A 19,943-nucleotide genomic window follows, 5' to 3' on the forward strand; every position below is an offset into this window, starting at 1 on the left:
AGCTGCTCACTTTTTTAGTTAGTTCCTCAAAGGGGGCGAGGATGGCAACAGTCGTCTCCATAAGAGCCCATTGGTGAGCGGTGAGATAGTCGGGGAGTTCGTGCTCGGACACGCCCAGCACTCGCTTTTGCTCAATGAGGGACTGGAGCATGTAATACCTGCTGTTCCAGTGCGTCTGTAGGTCCTGCTGCAGTCTCTTTATTGGCTGGTTGAGCTGTCCCTGAATGTCCTCGAGGCGGGAGTAGGCTAAGGCGGAGTGTTTAAAATGCCCAACTATTTTCCGTCCCACTGCTGTAGCATCAGCTATGCTCCTCTGTGCTAATAAGCGTGGGTAAATAAGCGTGGGTAAATAAGCGTGGGTAAATAAGCGTGGGTAAATAACCGTGGGTAAATAAGCGTGGATAAATAAGCGTGGGTAAACTCTTTGTGCTCGTTGTCGTGTTGGGATTTTGGTGCTTGATTAAATTACTTGTGTTAAATGCGCTACCTTTAGAGCCTCTGGACAATTTTGCTGAGCACAATTTGCAGTCCGCCTTTGTTTTCGCGTCTTCGTTCACTTTGAAATAGTTCCACACGGCTGACTTGTCTCACCTCGCCTTCTCTCAGCTCTGAGCTGCAGCCGGGGCCTGGTGGCGGGTACTCGGCACCTGTGATTAACCCCTTACATGCCGCTCAAACATAGACAGGTCTCAGACCATGGTATCGGTCCCCGGTATCGGGGGACTTTTAACGAGTACGAGTACGTTAGAAAATGTGGTATCGAGGCCGATACTAGATACCAATACCGGTATCTGGTATCGGCCTCGATCCCAGATACCGATACCAGACACCGATATCGGTATTGGTGCATCCCTATTTGGAGCCTATCATCAAGCGTGGTTACTTTAACACCTTTAAAATGACTTTGTAGCACCTCAATCAATCAGACTTTCACCAAATCAAATGGGTGGATCAGTCAAGACGTGCCTTTTCTGAAGCAACACATTTCTACTCTAATTAAATGCATGGGCTCTTTTTGTTTCTCAGACAGGAGTCTAGCAACTTAAAGTCCTGCTGTGACCAAATGTCCTGTATACTCTGTGGTCCATTAAAACATGTTTCAAACTTACACGAGTTTTCTTTAAGCAGGTTCTGGCCACTGTGGCTTGAAGAAAGGATGGAAAATTGGGTTTCGCAGGCTTCCTCATTCCTCTTTAGCTTTTCTTCCATTTTCTCTCCCATTCATCTTTTTACCAAATATTTTATTTGCTCACATTCTAAACCTTGCTTCATCTCTTGTCATATCAGCGAGCCTCCTCTTCTGATTTTGCCCCAAAAGTAGTGTTACAGGTTTGCTGAAAGTCTGTCATGTATGCCGTGCTGGAACGGCACAAACCTCCACAGAGAAATACGATTCTGTAAAGATCAGCGCCTCTAATTCATTCATGTCATGTGTAATAAATATCTGCTCTTTCCTTTTTTGATGCCTAGCTGGTTGTCAACAACATCTTCTCATTTTAGATTTTAACCATTAACCATATCGGGTGGACCAATAATAACAGCAGACTCCCATAAGAGCTGAAATAAGTCGTGTTGGACAGCTCCATGTCCAAAGTCTCTATTGAGACAAGATATACAGCAAGCAGCAGGTGACACATGTCTTATCCAAACCAAACTAAATACTAAGAACCCAGCTGACGTGACAATTCCTGATAATAACTGCTGTTGATAAATGCTGATTTGTGCCCTAACATATCATAGAGAGATATTAGCCTGGTCCTAAATATGACCCTAATTCTGTAAAACATTAATACCTCACATGCTTCAGATCTGTGAGCATAAATATGTCTCTGTGCTTCCTTAGAGCACAGAGACCTCACCACTGCTGCACTGAGACGGTCTGAGAGCATCAGTATGTTAGATTTGACACTACTATCATTTTTCTGCAGTGTCCACCCTCGTTTCAGATGACACAGTGTTTAAGACTGATCGAGCTGCAGCCGAGGCGCTAATGAAAATGTGCTGCTAAAACGGGCCATAAGGCGAGGGAGAGGGCAGATAGGGAGGAAAGAGACCAGGCTTAAATCATCCTGTGACAGCTCATGGTCTTAATATTGTATGAGTAGCTAAAAGTGGATCAGGTGCAGGAGAGACGAGAGCAAAATGTAAAAATACATAAATAAATGGTGATCGTGTGTCATGTGTGTTTATCAGTGTTGGGAAGGTTACTTTTAAAATGTATCCCAGTACAGATTACAGATTACATGCCCCAAAATGTATTTTGTAACGTATTCTGTTACAGTTACTCAATGAGAGTAACTGTAACGGAATACAGTTACTCTCATTTAGTATTTTAAATATGTAACGGTTCCGTTACTCCCCAACACTGGTGTTTATATACACAGCTCATTAACATGGCCATCGCAGGATCCACAGTGGATCTTGTCGAGTGCTGAGAGGTGATGCCACTAGTGCAGCAGGTCCTGAGCCTTTCTGCTGTAGCATGCACAGTTTTATGCTCCCCAGCTGAAATAAATAGAAGAGGTGTCCTTCTCTCATGGAAAGAGTTGGCAACAGCAGTCAGTGTTAATATGTCAGGAGTGTAACACATATGTATGTACAACGGTTTTACCTTTTATTCCTCTTCTCCTGTGTGGCCTGTTGTAATCCTGACAGCTGAAGCTGGACTCTTCTTCAGTCTCTATCATCTTCCAGTCTCCTCTCAACAATAGCAGTTTTAAAAATGTCTACATCAACAAGTATAAGCATATATATGTTTATGGTCAGATATTAAAATTATCCATCCATCCATCCATTCGCTTCCGCTTATCCTTTTCAGGGTCGCGGGGGGCGCTGGGGCCTATCCCAGCTGTCATAGGGCGAGAGGCGGGGTACACCTGGACAGGTCGCCAGTCTGTCACAGGGCCAACACACAGGGACAGACAACCATTCGCACTCACATTCACACCTAGTGACAATTTGGATTATCCAATTAACCTATCCCCACAAGCTGCATGTCTTTGGACGGTGGGAGGAAGCCGGAGTACCCGGAGGGAACCCACACAAACACGGGGAGAACATGCAAACTCCACACAGAAAGACCTGATGGTGGAACTGAACTCAGGACCTTCTTGCTGTGCGGCAACAGTGCTAACCACCGTGCTGCCCATATATATTAAAATTATGTAAAATATAAATATACTACAAAATAGCTAGGCTCTACTGGGCTGAGCTAGGCTTTACATAGTATTGGGGAGTAACAGAATACATGTCCCGCCGTTACGTATTTAAAATACAAAATATGAGTAACTGTATTCCGTTACAGTTACCGTTTAAAAAGGTGGTATTTAGAATACAGTTACTTTGTTGAAATAAATGGATTACACGGCGGTACTTCCCTGTTTCATATTGTGGCGGGTCAGGACTGTTTGGGATTTGTTTGACAGCTACGTTCTGTTGTTCCAGGCGGCAGCGTTACGGTTGCCATGGTTACAGGGTGAGGCTCTCTCTCTGCGTGTTTCCTGGGTGAGAGAGCGCCTGTTGTTGTTGTTGTGCTAAGCTAACAGGCAGAATGCTACAGGTATAGCTCTAAAGAATGTAGCATCATGGGCAGTGTAGTCCGTGCTGCAGGGAGAATGGACTGCCATACACGTTATGTGTCTGTGAGCGAGGGAGGGAGAAAAAGGAAAAGTACGAGCTGTCATCGAGCAGAAACGGGAGCTGGAAGCATGTAAATATAATAATAACCACTGCAGCCAAGAAGAGAGCCTGACGAGCCCAGCTGTAAATAAGCTATTAAGACTCGACTGTACACCGTGTTCGTGTTTTCCTCTGAAACAATAAGTTCTGTTGGAGCAGCCTTTCAACGCCTCTCTCTGTCTCTGCTAGCAAAGTTGACCCAGACAACAAAGTAAAGTAAAGCTAGTTTTCGGCTACGAGCCCGACACAGAACCCACCGTATTAGCCAGAGGTCCCTTTACTTTACATGTGAAGTTTATTTTTTACCCCTAACAACAATCCTACAACAAGACTCTTGGTACTCTGCTTGTGCACACAAGCAACCAGCAATCAGGAAGACGCTGCACTGGATGAAAGCAACATTTCAATTAGTGTTAATGTTAATGTGTTCGTTAGTGTTAATGTGTGCACTTTAGAGGTGTGAATTGACAGATTTTGTTACTTTTTAACAAGGTCAGACATGAGAAAGTGAATGAGGTTATTTTTGCAGGGCGATCTTTGAGCACCATTGAAATCACCACATGACGACCTCTGTTTTAATCGAGGCAGCCGTCTACACTGAGCTGCTCACATTTATGTTATGTACTCACCGCAGAGCCCACAGCTGAAATATAATCTTCACGTCTACTTTTCTGCATGTTGTACACAAGACCACAGCGAGTATTTGTCTGGTAGCAAGCACTGTCGTAAACTTTCAGCAAGCACCAGTGAAAGCCTGTCTCTCTTTTCTGTGCATCCACCCTCCATCATAGAAAATAAAAATAAAATACAAAGAATGGATTATTGCTACGTGTCCCACCACTCACTCTCAAACAAACCTGAGAGAAGTATTTGGAGTTATAGGCGCGGAGAGGAAAGTATGAGGGGCTTGTGCAGGACGGCATTTCATCAATACTCCCGAGCTCAGCCTGGCCCGGGGGCTGGGCTGGGCTGGGCTGGGCGTGGCCATAGAGAGGCTCACCCTCAGCTAATGACAGGGCCCACTGTACTCAGTATAAATCACCCTGACCCATAAACAACATCTCCACACACTGACAGGCACATACACTTTTACTGTACACACCTATGCAGACACACTGACCTCAGTGCAACAGACATTTGTGAGACACACACTTGACGGAGGCCTGAGTCCGGCACAGGGCTCTGCTGTGTCTTGCCTGGTTGTCGAGGTATCTCTCCTTCCAGTCTTTGCTATATTTTTGCAGCACACCAACTACAAAGCTGCCAGCTGTCATCCTGAAATGCTTCATTTGAGCCAGACTTTGAAATCATTTTGCATTCTTGCAGCAAGAGAAACGGGCATTAAAAGGATGATGAATGCAGAGTGACAAACACATACGGAAACACAGATTATGGGATGGTGGCGTGAGACTGATGTTGTTTGGTGCTGCATGAGGGAAAACAAACAAATGTACAAATACCTTCCTGTTTCCTGATAGCAAACATCAGCCATCTTGGCTCAGACGTGTTTGTGACTCTGCACTCTGAAAGGACATTATGCTAATGCACTGACCTTTAGATGTGGATGTGTTTGCCTGACTGAATAGGCCTTTCCTACTTTGCTCTTTACTTCACTCGGGCACACAATCTCCTCGCATTTTAATTAAAGGAAAAGCTGCCAAAAGAAAGGGGGCGGGGGGCATCCCTGCCAACGCTATTTAAGGTCCAGAGTGTCGTCTTCTTAGCAATTAAATAAATTAGATTGGATGTTTCTGTTTGTTTCCTTAAATTTGTTATTATACTATATCCTAGTATTCCTTACAGAAATACTTTGGTACGATTTCCTCTGGATCTCAGTCAACTCCACCAGAAGCAGACACAAAGCCAATCTTCCTTATTAGGCGTAGTTTTAATCAGTTCCTCTGGATGTCAAATTTCAGCCTCTTCAGCACTTCTGCAGGCCCATTGAGCAGGTTTGTGTTGAGCTTTGCTAAAGCAACAGCAGCCGGGCAGGTAAGCCAGAGTTACCATGGACTTGTGTTTGTTTAGGATCAGCTTAGGGAATACTTATCTCCACCACATACAAGAACATTTTTCTCTAGGAAAATATACACTTGAGCTCTGATGAATGTCTTCTAGACTTACAGCACTCAATCCACTAACTTTATTTTTCATCTACTGACCCTTGTGTTTTCTTGTCACTTTTGGAAACAGGACCAATCTCAGAGTTCTTCACCCTCCTCAGTGGAGTTTGTCTTGTTGTGTTGATACATTGTTTCTAATAAATCTTGACGTGTGTTGTAAATGAACATATAAAACTCTTCCATTCATAAAACCTGCAGTTGTCATAGAATTCATCTGTGTTGACGAAGCTACATGCGACGAGGATACAGTTCACTGTGCTGTCGTTTCACACTGTATTCTTCTACCGCATGAAGCTTTGTCTCAACCTGTGTCAGAGATAGCTTTTTCATGTTTTCAAAGGTAGGGCTCACGTGGTAATAAGCCCTCTTTCCTTTCTTCCATCTCTGCCCTGCCGTCTGCAGAGACCTGTGCCGTCAACAACGGCGGCTGCGACAGGACGTGTAAAGACACAGCTACGGGGGTGCGCTGCAGCTGCCCTGTGGGATTCACCCTCCAGCCTGATGGCAAAACATGCAAAGGTCAGTGAAGAGAAGATAGTGTGTGATTATACACGTGAAAGGGTTCGTTTTACACGGATCACTCGACTGCTTTCTGAGTGATCCATAGCCAAACTCTGCTCACCATCCGCTTCACTTCGATCTGCACAAAGCTTTGTTTGTGGTCATTTGCTCTGCTGCTGCTTGTTATTGGTTTTGCAGTTGAGCATTTCTCCCCTTCTGGGAGCCGAGCTGTGACGTCAATGACGGTGGTCCGAGGAGAAGATGCTGCAGCGTGGGCCTTAACAATCCAAACACATTATTATAGCCTTTTGACTTTCCTCTAAACAAACACCCTCGTGGAGTAAGGCGAACCTGTGGGTCTGTGGCTGGTTGGAGCCCAGTCCCACACAAGTCTTTATTTTTGTCAGGGCTGGACAAAGAAGCAACAAGAGGGCTTCAAGGTTTTCTGTTTTTGAACTTTGCAAATGCATAAAGAGGTTATAAAGAGCAGAATAGCTTCCCAAACAATCGGAGAACGTGTCGTCAGCTCTCATTTTAAAGACTGCATTCATACGTCCAGCAGTGCAGAGCAGGCCACTTATGTTTGTTTGTCAGAGGGTCGGGGCTTCTCTCTGCTCAGCTCCTCTGGACCTTTCATTCAATTCAATTTTTATAGAGCCAAATCACAACAGCAGTCGCCTCGAGGCGCCTAATATTGTAAGATACACACTAACAACTGAGAGCTTTTCTGTAGTGAAAGTAAAGCCTTCAAACACTGTTCTAAGAGGAATTACTGAAGTACAGCCAGCTGAAGAAATTCGACTATCAACAAAATGATGTGACGTTTATTTCACACTAGAGTAGAAATGCAACCTTGTGATTAGCAAATAAAAGTGATTTCTCAGTAACTGCACTGAATGTCACTGATATACAGACTGGTGAAGGTTCATAGTGCTAATTCATAAAAACATCTCTTTGGAAAAGCAAGTGTTTGTCAGCTGGTTCAAGTTTGACAAGCAGTGTATGTCATTTTGTGTTGAATCGCCATCCTGTTACAGTTTGTGGAGGAATTTCTTTTTTATTTTACATCTGTGAGCGTCTGGCTCGACTGGATTTAAGTGATTAGTGTGAATTTCTGTTTAATGTGAGTTAGTGTGGATGTATTCTGTCGTGGCTGTGTGCAGGCAGGAAGAGAGGACCCGAAATGCAGGACTCACAGAGGCAGAAGTATTTCAGAAAACTTTATTGCTGGGATAAACTGAACGGAAAAACTAACTAAACTGGGAATACGGAACAAACTAAACAGGTAGACAGGCTGGCAAACCGAACACGCAGTGAAAGAGAGGGCACAACGCGACAACGAGCAGGGGAAGACGCAGACACTAAATACAAGAGGTGAACAGAGCTAAGAGGAAACAGCTGGGAGACACGGCTGACGCTGATGACGAGACAGGGAGAGCACAGAGCTGAACGCACAGACATGAGGCACAGACCTACAAAGTAAAACAGGAAGTACACGACAGACAGAGCGATCCAGACGAGACAGAATAACACCATGGACAGACAGAAGGAACACAGAGAAGAGGATGAACACTGGGAAACCAAATAACAAAACCTAAAAACAAGAACTCAGGAAGTACTGCCAAAACTAGGAAGCTGAAATACTAGGACAGAACCCAAAACAAACAGTCATACTTCAAAATGAAATCAAAAGTAAAAGTACAAAACCAAAAACACCGGGTCACCGACCCAGGACCGTGACACATTCTGCAATAGGTTTGCAATTTTTTGCAGTTTATCACAGTTAAACTTTATATTATGATGAAGTTATGATGATGAATTATCATGAACGGATTTTTTGTCTTTGCAAATTGAGCGGTTACAGACCCAGTCCCACATCGCCGAAATATTTCAACAAAGCAACAAGTAAAGCAAACAACATAATATCACGTCAGCTTCACATCTCCTTCTGTTACAAACCATCTCTGACACTCATCTCTATCCACCCTGCCTGCACTCTCCTCTTCACCCACCCGTCCTATGCCGTGTGCTGTTGATTCTCTGTGTTCAAACTCATTGCCACTACTCCTCACTCGTATACTTCATTCTCACGATCTGTCGGCCTCTGTTGACTTTCCTCTTTTCTCCAAAGCATGCCTCCACCTCTCCAGACTCTCTGTAGCCTGGTCCCTACTTTCACTATAGATCACAGTGTCATCTGCAAACATCACAGCTCGTCACAGAGACTCCTGCCTGACCTCGTTTGTCCCGTCCATCACCACTGCAAACAAAAAGGGACTCCGAGCTGATCCCTCATGTAATCCCACGCCCACTCTGAAACCATCTGTCACTCCTACCGTCCCAGCCTCACATGCTTCTCTGCCACTTCCTCGTGCAGGACCACAGTTCCTCTCTTGGCACCCACAGAGACACAGTGCAACTCCTGTGTTTCTCCATCAACACTCTTTCTCAGCTTTTAGTCCTTTACCTTCTCTCACTTCCTCAATTTGATTTTCAGTCCTCCCACACAATGCCATCCAGTTGCATTCTTCTCTGTGTGCACCTTCCTCTAATTTTACATGTTATGCTTTGTCGATTCCTCTTCTTAAAGTGTTCAACAGCCATTTCCATCCTTTTTGCAAATTCCAGTCCAGCCCATTTCTCTCCTTTACACCAACCCATCCATGAGCTCGATCTCCTTCTCCTACATGTCTGTTGGAGTCTGTCCCAAACAAAGCAAACCTCCTTTGCAGACACTCTGCGCCACTTTTCTATAGAGTAGCTCTCGCTTTTAACTAACATCCAACTTGGAGTCATACGCTCTGACGCTCATCACAGCACGCCTTCGATTTCCAGATTCAAAACGAATTATGCTGTCTGACAAAGTCTACACCTCCACAACAGCTAAGGATGCCTCCCCAACCAATCACAGCAGATGGCCCCGCCCCTCCCTGAGCCTCGTTCTGCTGGAGGTTTCTTCCTGTTAAAAGGGAGTTTTTCCTTCCCACTGTCGCCAAAGTGCTGCTCATAGGGGGTCATATGATTGTTGGGTTTTTCTCTGTATCTATGAAGCGCCTTGAGGCGACTTTTGTTGTGATTTGGCGCTGTATAAATAAAATTGAATTGAATTGAATTGAATTCTGGGAGTAAAGTAGGCCATCTACTCAAAGATCAGCTCTTTTTATTGGACTCCAAGTTGCCCCATTTTAATAAATGTTAAGCTTCTGTGGGAGTGTTGAGAGTCAAAGTCACATACTCTTCCTTCAGGATTACTCCCACTCCCACTTCCTATGGTGCAGTTTGAATCCACCATCCGTGCTTCCCTTGATGGTCCTTACTCTCACCTCTGCTCTTCTGCTTCTCACTGCCTCCAAACACTCGTCCGGTCTTTGGCTGACAGTAGCACCTTTCTCTTTGTGTAATTCATGCTGACCCATGCCAACTACATATCAGTAAAGATTTGTCTGAAAACAAAAGTTTATTCTGGTGAGTAATAGAAGATGTGAACAGGTTTTCAGTGTGGTGCGTTCTGTGAGTGATATCTGATGTGTAGAGTGGCATTTACAGTGAGCAGCCCACAGGTGATGGACGTGAGATAGCTGTCGACGCAGAATCAAGGAATTGGTCATTTTGCACAAGGCAAGATGTCCAGAATCTGGACAGCTGGTCTTATGGAAGTATGGTCCTATAATTTAAAATACTGTGTGCGTGCATGTCTTCCAGATAAAGTGTGTCTGCAAAATGACTGTGGGGCAGTCTGAGAATGTGGCATGTAGGTGTGTGAAACTCTGGAGCCAGAGCTGTCTCAGGCCTGCAAGGCAGACGACGTGTCGGCAAACTTTGAGATGTTTGAACAGTGAGGCCCACGCTGGCCTTTCTCGCTCTCTCTGACACACACACACACACACACACACACACACACACACACACACACACACACACACACACACACACACACCCTCTCCTCTTCGACCTTGATGTGCACACGCTCACACAGACAGCACCATCCAGCTGCAAATACAGTAAATACATCCATTTACCTGCAAGAGCACTCAAGGCAAGACGAGTCAGCATAATTTCAAATGATTAATAATAATGTTAGCCAGCTTTGACTGATGCATTTATTTAACATGTTATTGTTATGACACGAGAGCTTATATAAAACCAGGTCAACTAAGTCAAAAAACAAGAAAATGAATAAATGATCAAAAAGCAAACATGTGGTGTGGGCGAAATCATTAAAAAGAGAAAAATGTAAAAATTAAAATCATCATTAATAAGATGACAAAAAATTTAATAATAAGAAACATGATCTGTTATTGTCACCATGTAGCTTGTAAATTGTTGACTTTAATCATTTCAATATACAGTTTCTCGGGTTTGAATTTCATAACTAATTTTAAACTAATTAGCTTCACTAATGGGTGCCTGAGTTTCATGTTACATGCTGTTAGAGCATCACTGGTCTTTGAGTTTGTAAAGCTGTGTGGTCCCACCCTGTGTTACAGTGCAGTACTTCAATTATGTCACAGCTTGATTCCAGTGTGGTGGCACTAGATTTTATCATAATGCCGAGGTAGTAAGTAGAGGTGGGAATCACCATACATCCCTTGATACGATATTATTGCAATTTTTTAAAAATATTTTGCGATATTCAGATTCTGTACATAAAGGTAAACTTTATCAATATTCATTTTCTCTAATATCAAAGTCTCACACTCAGTCTTTCTCTCATTTCAGTTTGATTGTTGACAAACTGAACGGTTTGTATTACAGTCTAGTCCAACTTAACTGAATCAACCATCTGGTACAATTATAGCTATTCTGAACTATGCAGTTTATGAAAACTATGCAGCCCCTTCAGCAACTGAAGAATTTGAAAGTAAATTAAAACAAAATATAATTTTACATTAAATAAAAAAGTTTTAAACTTAATTAAAATAAAACATGTCTTAAATTAAAATAAGTAAACTATCATGTTTATTGCTGCCAAAAACAAGTTAAACACATTTGGACAGTGAAGGAATGTCAGGATTCTTGCTCAGAAAAAGGATCAACATGCTCTGAAGTCAGAGCACAATAACCTTTTTGTAACAAAGTATCGATTTCTGCTGTCCCTGTATCCATACATTATTAGCAAACAAAGTATCACGATGCTACACAGTATCCATTTTTTCCCCCACCCCTAGTAGTAAGCAAGTGTTTATTTCTCCATTTATATATCATTACTTGTACTTGGTATGTCATTTATGCTGATATGTTTATGCTGCTGTTACACCACATACAGCTGTCACTGCTGTATGTGGTGTAACCATGCACTGCTAACAGTGCTACTAATAATCTCTGTGTTCATAAATGGTTTACTAAGGAGGAGTAATGCTATATATATGCCTTACTAAAAGCTTAATAGCGTGACTGATTTATTTCATTATGACATACTGCACAGTAGTAAAGCTGGAGGTCAAAGTAGAACCAATGCTCCTTCTTTGCTCAGCCATAAATACTTGAAGATAAAGTCATGTAAGGATGTAAGACCTGCTTCTGTTTTGAGGGACCTGCTGAAACAACTGATGCTGCATCCTGTTGTTGTTGTTGCTTTTTGATTCGTTTTAAAGACAGAAATCAGTCAAAGGGAATTATTGCACACAATGTCTACTGAAAATGATTCCAGCGACCCTTTCAGCACCATCATCTGCTGGCAGTTATGTAAAGATCACAGCTGGAAGATCGTCTCTTCAGATGTCAGGTTAAGAGCCCAGCATGTTGTGCGAACACTTACACTGTCCCTTTGGGTGATTTGTGATGCTGACAGGACTGAAGTTCCCCGCTCTGTTTTTTTTGCCTTGAGTTAGAAAGATGGATAGGAGTGCAGTCCAGCTGTCCCACGCCCACATAATTTGGTTGTGGATCAGCCCCCGGGCTTCATAAATCCAGCGCTGAGGGGAACTGAGAAACACAGAGCAGGCAGCTCACATCAATCAGTATCTATCAGGTCAGAAAACATGTAAGATCAAAGAAATATGGCCACAGTGTGACATCACCCACAGGTCCTTAAATGTGGGCTTACTGTTCGCCTCTTCATTTGAAATGGCTACAGTGAAAAAGTGATCAAAGAACCCAAGAAAAACGCGACCGCATCGCCATTAAAGCTGAAAGACTCAATGACCAGTAGGTGGCTGTGGCCATCTTTTACTTACAGTCCATGCTTTTACCCGTGTCTCATGCAGAGTTTACTGTCCAATCATGATACTTTACACATGTGTGATAACGGTTCCTGTCTGACGACTGGCTGCAGAACAGTCTCTAGTGTCCACCTCTAGCATGTGACAACTGTTTAAACTCTTTGGATGTGCGTTCATTGTCTGAACCGTGTGTGAGGCCTTATCAGTTCCAAGTTTCAACTTACTGGTGTATATTAGCAACAAAATCACACAATTTAAGTGTCTTAAGTTAACAATATTTCCTTCATTCAGCCAGTCCTGGATGTAAAACACTGAATATTTTAACATCTTCTGTTAGGTTGTGTTAGTGCAATATCATTACTGTATATACGGGCGACATCATTCAATCTAAAGCGGGGTGACAGCTTCCTGTTACCGTGGAGATGCAACATCCTGCTTCAGGACATGTACGCGTATTTATGTGCGCCGTGTGTGTGTAGGTGTATTCCACTCTGGTGGCGCGTGTAATCACAGTCGTGTTAGCAGTGTATTGTAGTGCATAGGGTGTAATTGCTTGCATTTAGCAGTTTTCAGAACATAGTAGTTAGTGGCAAGATAAATGGCGTGCTGTGAGGTGGTCTCCCGTCTAATGTGCCTCTAAATTGCTTGATCGAGACAGACAGCTCTCCGTCGGCCTGTTTGCATCCAACTTAAATCTAAAGCCAAGGGGATGTGCCCTGTCGTGCCTGTCTATCATAATCACCTCAATATAAATATGTAGGGCATGTTTAAAACCCACAAGTCTGATAAACGCTCTTTCATCTGTGCTGAAAGACAAGGCGGTTCAGCCTCTCACGATGACAGACACGCCAACCAGAGGAGCCATTTCATCGCAGGCTCTCGTGCCGACAACTGGGTCAGAGAGGAAGACAGAGGGAGAGGTTGTTTTTAACAGCTTCCAGATGTTTGATTAGATGGTGCACACTGGTGGTTACATGTTACTGTAGCACATGTGTGTGCGCTTCTGTTTTTGCAGGTTCATTAACGCAGATTTCGGTTGCATGTATGCTGTTGGACCTCTGCGTGTGGTTATCTGTGTTTCTGTGTGGTCGGCGTACGAATCCCACTACAGTGGCACCGAAGAAACGTTCCCACTGGCCTGCATTCCTGCTCTGCTTAAAAAGAAGTGAAAACAAACAGACAAACATGCATTCACATCAAACCGAGACAAGGACATGATCACAGCCATTCATGGGGAAATTAATTAGAGATGGCACGATACCACTTTTTTATGTCCGATACCGATATCATAAATTTGGATATCTGCTGATACCGATATGAATCTGATACAGTGTGTTTTAATCAATAAAACTGTTTTTTTAATATATTGCTGCATTTTGTATAAGTTTATACTCAAGTTAAAAAAACCACTAAAGCTATTCTGTTATACCTGCATGTAAAAAATACACTGCACCCAAAATATTTCATAGTTCAGCAAAACTGATCAATCTAATAAACTTAAACCTGCTCCATCCTCCCTATTCTGGTGTTTTAAAGAGCACTTAGCAGAAATATTAAACAACCAAACTAATAGGGTTGCAAACTCCCAGCAAAAAAAAAAAAAAAAGGGAACCACCCCCCCCCCCCACCCCCCCGTGATGCTTAATCGACGTAATCAACTTTAATTTGATGCAGTGTGAAAAAAATCCACAGAAATAAATTATTTTTCAAGAATAATTAAACAGATTCAACATCTTTCTTCAACAGAACTGCAGACTGCACAGATGGTTCCCAAAGGAAAAAGTACTGTAGCTTACTAGGGTATATTAGACTTAACAGTTACTATATACAGTAATGGACTTCTATACATTTTACATCAGATTAAAACTTTGGGTGTAAGATTCAGATAATTATTTATTAAAAGCTCGACATTTTAAATGAGAATAAGAAAATAAAGTATGTCTTTGTGCCCCCTTTTGCCTGTTCATGCCCTATCGGCCCCCCTGGCTAAACTTTGCTAGCTCCGCCCCTGCACAGTTACGTCAGCTGTAGAAAAAGATCCTGGTGTAGAAATAATATTAAATAAATTCTAACAACAGCTGATCAAGCTTAAACGTGCTGCTGTTGTTCAGCCGCTGGTTTCCTCTTTCTGGTGCAAAGTGGGCCAAAAACAAACAAGAGAGACGATCAGCTGATCATTGATCAGTTTCATGATTAAAGTAGCAGCAAGAAGAGAGAGAGAGAGAGGCAGTCGCTCCATATATCGGTTGTTAAGCTTAACGTGGGAATGCTTTACAAACATTCAGAGATGAACTTACACACTTGCTTTACTTCTCTCTGGGAAAACTTCCTCGGAGATGAAATGCTGGTTTGGTAGCGAAGCTACAAACACACACAGCCGCTCTATCACATGACGCATACTACTGCGACTGCTACGGTTATGAGCCGAGTTACGCCGTGTCGCATGTTTTGTGAGGTGCTTTTTTGATATTTAATGGATCGGATTACATTTTTTATTTCTCTCCGATATCCGATCCAGTAATTTACGTCAGTATCAGACCGATACTGATACGTAATATCGGATCGGTCCATCTCTAAAATTAATAGACCTTTACAGCAGGGGAATCATCTAGATGAACAATTGTGCACGTCCCTTACTGTGAGTTTGTCTTTCTGCCACTGTGATCTAATGACTGAAAAACACAAGCATAAAGAAACAACTTGTCAGCTAACACCCTGCTTTCAGTCTGCTATAACTGAAGTGATTAATGATGGTTATGTTTCAATTTTCTGCTTCATAGTTGCACTCGGAAGTTTAATTATGCTACATGTGCTGTTAACGTAAAGCACTGCACATGAGTCAGTGTCCCAACACCTGCAGATGATTGTACAGTAGATGTCTCTGGAGTTCACTCGGCCCCTGAAGGACACACGTGTAGTTGGTGCATTGTGGTGCGGTGTCTCGAGGACCAGTTCACACGGTCTCAATAACTGGCTGGTATGCAAACACACAGAGCTTCACACTCGTGATGTGAGGATGAAACTGTGACACTCTTGTAACAACACCAGTTGCACATGTGACACCTTTTTTATATTTTGGTACAAAAGTGATCTGGTAGTGTGGCGTGAACTTGCTGCGACAGCATTTTTAATCTTGTTTACATTTATAGATGCTCCCAGTCAAGAAAACACGGCGGGCAGGTGCAATAGAGAAACGTTAAGTAGTGACTACGTTCGACCAAAATCACCATCACAACCACAGTTACTAACAGCATCTGCCTCCTGAGCCCGACTCGTTCAGTCTTTCAATGTGACACATTTGTCCAACAGTTTATAAACATAATTTAGTAACTCGTGTGTCACTTTTGACCTTGGGAGAAGTCGCAGGTCAATGCGATCAAACCTGAGACACACCGACTCAATCGCAGCCAGCCGTCTCTGTTCCAGCTGAAGCGGACTGGATCGCTGACTCCTTCACTGTTGTGAGAGTTTGGCGCCCTGGCCCACATGCCCTCGTGGACTGTTTGTTATTAAACAGCACAGGGATCGAACACGAGGATCGTTTAATACCTGAACAAATACACGCTGCCTCCCGGCATGATGTCTGTCCCCTTCACCACCAACACCCCGCAAAGAACACCTACGCTCTTCAAGAAAACTAGATCTCCTTTCCCCCGTGCGTAATTATTTGTGGAGGTTCATGTTTCTGCAAATTTATTCCATTTAATTGCTTTTTACTGCAAATATTTGGTAAAACCACACAGCTTATACTCAGGAGGTCTGTGTGCACGTTCCTGCAACAAATCTTATATTGGCTTAAGTGACCAGAGCTGTGTTCCTGGTCAGTCTGCTTCAACGAAATGGACAGGCAATCATACTGGAGACCCTACCGTTGACCTCTGGAGGCAACAGTCAGAGTTGAGGAGTTAGAGTCCATCATTCCTCCAGTTGGCTAGCATAGTCCACAGCACTGATCACTTGGGCCAGTTGCTTGGTCTTAATCAGGCTCTGCAGCATCATCAGGGTCTCCACTGGAGTCAGATTTCTCATTCCAAACACTGGGCTCCTCAAAGCCAGCCCGAGGCTCACAGAGAGAAGGAGAAGGGGTTGGGAGGCCTGTTTCCTTTGGCTCAGGTGGATGTCAGCAAGTCTTCTCAGTTGTGATTTTTTTCTCTTTTTGTTAAAAGGTTCCAGAATATTTTCTTTAACAGTGCAGACAGATTTTGCAGGAGTGACTTGGTGAGTGTCATGTCAGGTAAAATTCTCCCTCTCTGTGTTTGAAAGTCGAAACGATGCTCTAAACTTTTTATGACTGTTTCCAGAACCACCGTTTTTCTGCGAGATTCTCCTCTGCTGCTACACGCTGTTAAATTCATTTCCTCCGTGTTAATGCACACTTTTAATTTCTACTGAGAAACACTCCAAATTCAGCATCGCAATAAACATTTTGACACATTTTCTATCCCTAAAGAAGCCGTTCATTGTCTCTGTAACGTTTGATTTTGTGTTTAGTCAAGAGTGGCATCACACTCTCAGAAAATTCATTACCTAGCTTCAGCTGGAAGTGGACTGCTCTCGCCAGCTTTTTATTTACTTTATTGTAGTTGATAAATTTCTCTTAAATCCAAATCCTTAAAGTAACTTTACAAAAGGTCTAAAAAGTACTACATTTGGCTGTTGAACATAAAAATTCATACACAATAGGTTTGAATCGTCTGGTAGACCTACGTGGTGTTCAGAGAGACGTGGTAAAGGTTGGAGCTATTGATTGGAGGCTGGAGTAAGTTATTGATTGTCTAGAGTAAATGTCAGACATGGATCCCGAGAGACAGCCTGTGGGTGTATCTGTGTGTGTTTGTGTGTGTGTGGTGGTGGTAGGGTGGAAATGTTCAACCACTCCCTTTACAAAGGCAGGACACATCATTGCATGTGTGTACACATTGGTTATGTGTCAGTGAATACCTTTTACTTCAAACTAACGCTGTCAGAGAGTCTCAGCTCAGTCCAGCTTGTTTGGCAGTTAGTTCACCTGCATTAACAAACCCACGACCTGCATGATGCTGTCAATGTGCTCATTGTCCATAAAGGTGTTCTTCTATTGTTTTCTCATGCAAACACAAGCAGAAGTGCTCTGTTGTCAGCTGTGATAGCCCAGCTACAAATTATGTTGTCTAGTGTTGACTGTACTGTCTGTAAACACTTCCTTGATGATGAATGTCACGTACCTTGGGGGGCCTGTGATTTGACCTCTAGCACCATCCTGAGGTTGCCATTTGTAGTTGCCCAATGCAAATGCTCTGGTTTATGATTACCCTGAGTTTCTCAACAGCACTTTTGCTAAGCTTCATCCTTTGCACTCGTAGCCAAATCACTCTTGTTTCTGATGAGTCAGCTTCCTGTGAGGAACTGCTGGCTGCAGCTAGTCTTGTTTTAGGTGTTACAAGAGACAAATAATTCCTATTCCTAAAGTATTTTTGAAAGCACCTTCTACTCTCAAATGTTCCTTTTAAAGACAGCATTACCCACCTGTTTGCTAGCTGTGAAAACTTTTCTAACTCATATCAATGTCCTTGTGTTCAGTGATCTTATTTATTGATGTTGATGCTGTTGGGTTTTATTGTCCTGTTTAACTCACTCACCCTTTGGTCCCTTATAAATTCATCATGAAGGCAAAATTGTCTGAATGCAAAATTAAAAGGCTAAGCTTGGTGGAGAGGTGCATGAACCCACTGAACTGTGATGCAGGCAACTTTAAAGTTGTGAAATAATGCAAAGGATTGAACTCTTTTTATGATTATATAAAATGACTGGGTTCCTCGGGTGATATTTTATGCATTTCCTTAGAGAGAGGATGAAGAGTTCTGCCATTTGCAAAGGAGTCATAGTAGGAGCCGCTCCTCCTCCTAACAGCTGAGGCGGTTTGGGCGTCTGACTCCTGGATTCCTCCTGAATGAGGATGGATGGATGGATGGATGGATGGATGGATGCATGAATGGATGGATGGATGGATGGATGGATGGATGGATGGATGCATGAATGGATGGATGGATGGATGGATGCATGAATGGATGGATGGATGGATGGATGGATGCATGAATGGATGGATGGATGGATGCATGAATGGATGGATGGATGGATGGATGGATGCATGAATGGATGGATGGACGGATGGATGGATGCATGAATGGATGGATGGATGGATGGATGGATGGATGGATGCATGAATGGATGGATGGATGGATGGATGAATGGATGGATGGATGGATGCATGAATGGATGGATGGATGGATGCATGGATGGATGGATGGATGGATGGATGGATGGATGCATGAATGGATGGATGGATGGATGGATGCATGAATGGATGGATGGATGGATGGATGGATGGATGGATGGATGGATGCATGAATGGATGGATGGATGGATGCATGAATGGATGGATGGATGGATGGATGGATGCATGAATGGATGGATGGATGGATGGATGGATGGATGCATGAATGGATGGATGGATGGATGGATGCATGAATGGATGGATGGATGGATGGATGTATGAATGGATGAATGGATGGATGGATGGATGGATGGATGGATGGATGGATGGATGGATGAATGGATGGATGGATGCATGAATGGATGGATGCATAGATGCATGAATGGATGGATGGATGGATGGATGCATGGATGGATGGATGCATGAATGAATGGATGGATGGATGGATGGATGGATGCATGAATGGATGGATGGATGGATGGATGAATGAATGAATGAATGAATGGATGGATGTGATGAATGGATGAATGGATGGATGAATGAATGGATGGATGGATGGATGGATGGATGGATGGATGGATGGATGAATGAATGGATGGATGGATGGATGGATGAATGGATGGATGGATGGATTTGCAGCAGTGCTTCCGTGTAGAAAGACCAACTCTGACATGCCACACACATCACACAACCTCACTTGTCTTTAACTGTCCTGTCTCTTCTCTCTAGATGTGATCATTTCAAGATGTGTTAAAACTTAATGTATTTATTTAACCTCAAAGCTTATTTAAGCTCCATTCAGGGTAATTACATACCCCCGGTCCCTGGTGGGGTCATTAAGTGTGGGTTGTGTGTGCTAGTGCTTGCAGCTGTGAGAATACTTAGGAAGCTGTCTGTGTTGGGTAGATGGTGGTAACTACCTTTGTTACATTGGAGGCATTAGAGGAGACAATGTGGGCAGAAGGGGAGTGATGGTGTGTGTTCCTTAGTTGGTATATAGACCAGTATACCTGAGATAATTTAGGTAAATTCTTTTTAAATGATTATTGAACTTACAGATGCAGAAAATGAACCCAAAAAAGCTCTTGACTTCCTAAAGTCTCAAAGTCCTGAGGCTGCCAAGTGTACCTGGGCTGGTACCTGAAGGGAAAAGATAGCCATACGTTCTGCGGTCAGCCACAGAGGAACAGGAAAGCAGCTGATTGATTTAAAATCCTCACATTAGAC

The 19,943-nt window shown here is 43.1% G+C and overlaps 1 protein-coding gene across 5 annotated transcripts in view; it reads left to right on the top strand.

Annotated features, from left to right (window-relative positions):
- scube1 (signal peptide, CUB domain, EGF-like 1) overlaps nucleotides 1-19,943 on the top strand; it is a 136,698-nt gene that overhangs the window by 81,075 nt on the left and 35,680 nt on the right. For all 5 annotated transcript variants that reach the window (XM_087830467.1, XM_087830468.1, XM_087830469.1 and 2 more), the window contains one exon: nucleotides 6,204-6,320. In XM_087830467.1, coding sequence (XP_087686593.1) covers nucleotides 6,204-6,320 — 117 coding nt within the window. The remainder of the gene's footprint in view (nucleotides 1-6,203; nucleotides 6,321-19,943) is intronic.

The sequence above is a fragment of the Neolamprologus brichardi genome, chromosome 17, assembly GCF_056152115.1.
Source record: "Neolamprologus brichardi isolate AB-2024 chromosome 17, ASM5615211v1, whole genome shotgun sequence".
In the NCBI taxonomy this organism is placed as follows: Eukaryota; Metazoa; Chordata; class Actinopteri; order Cichliformes; family Cichlidae; genus Neolamprologus; species Neolamprologus brichardi.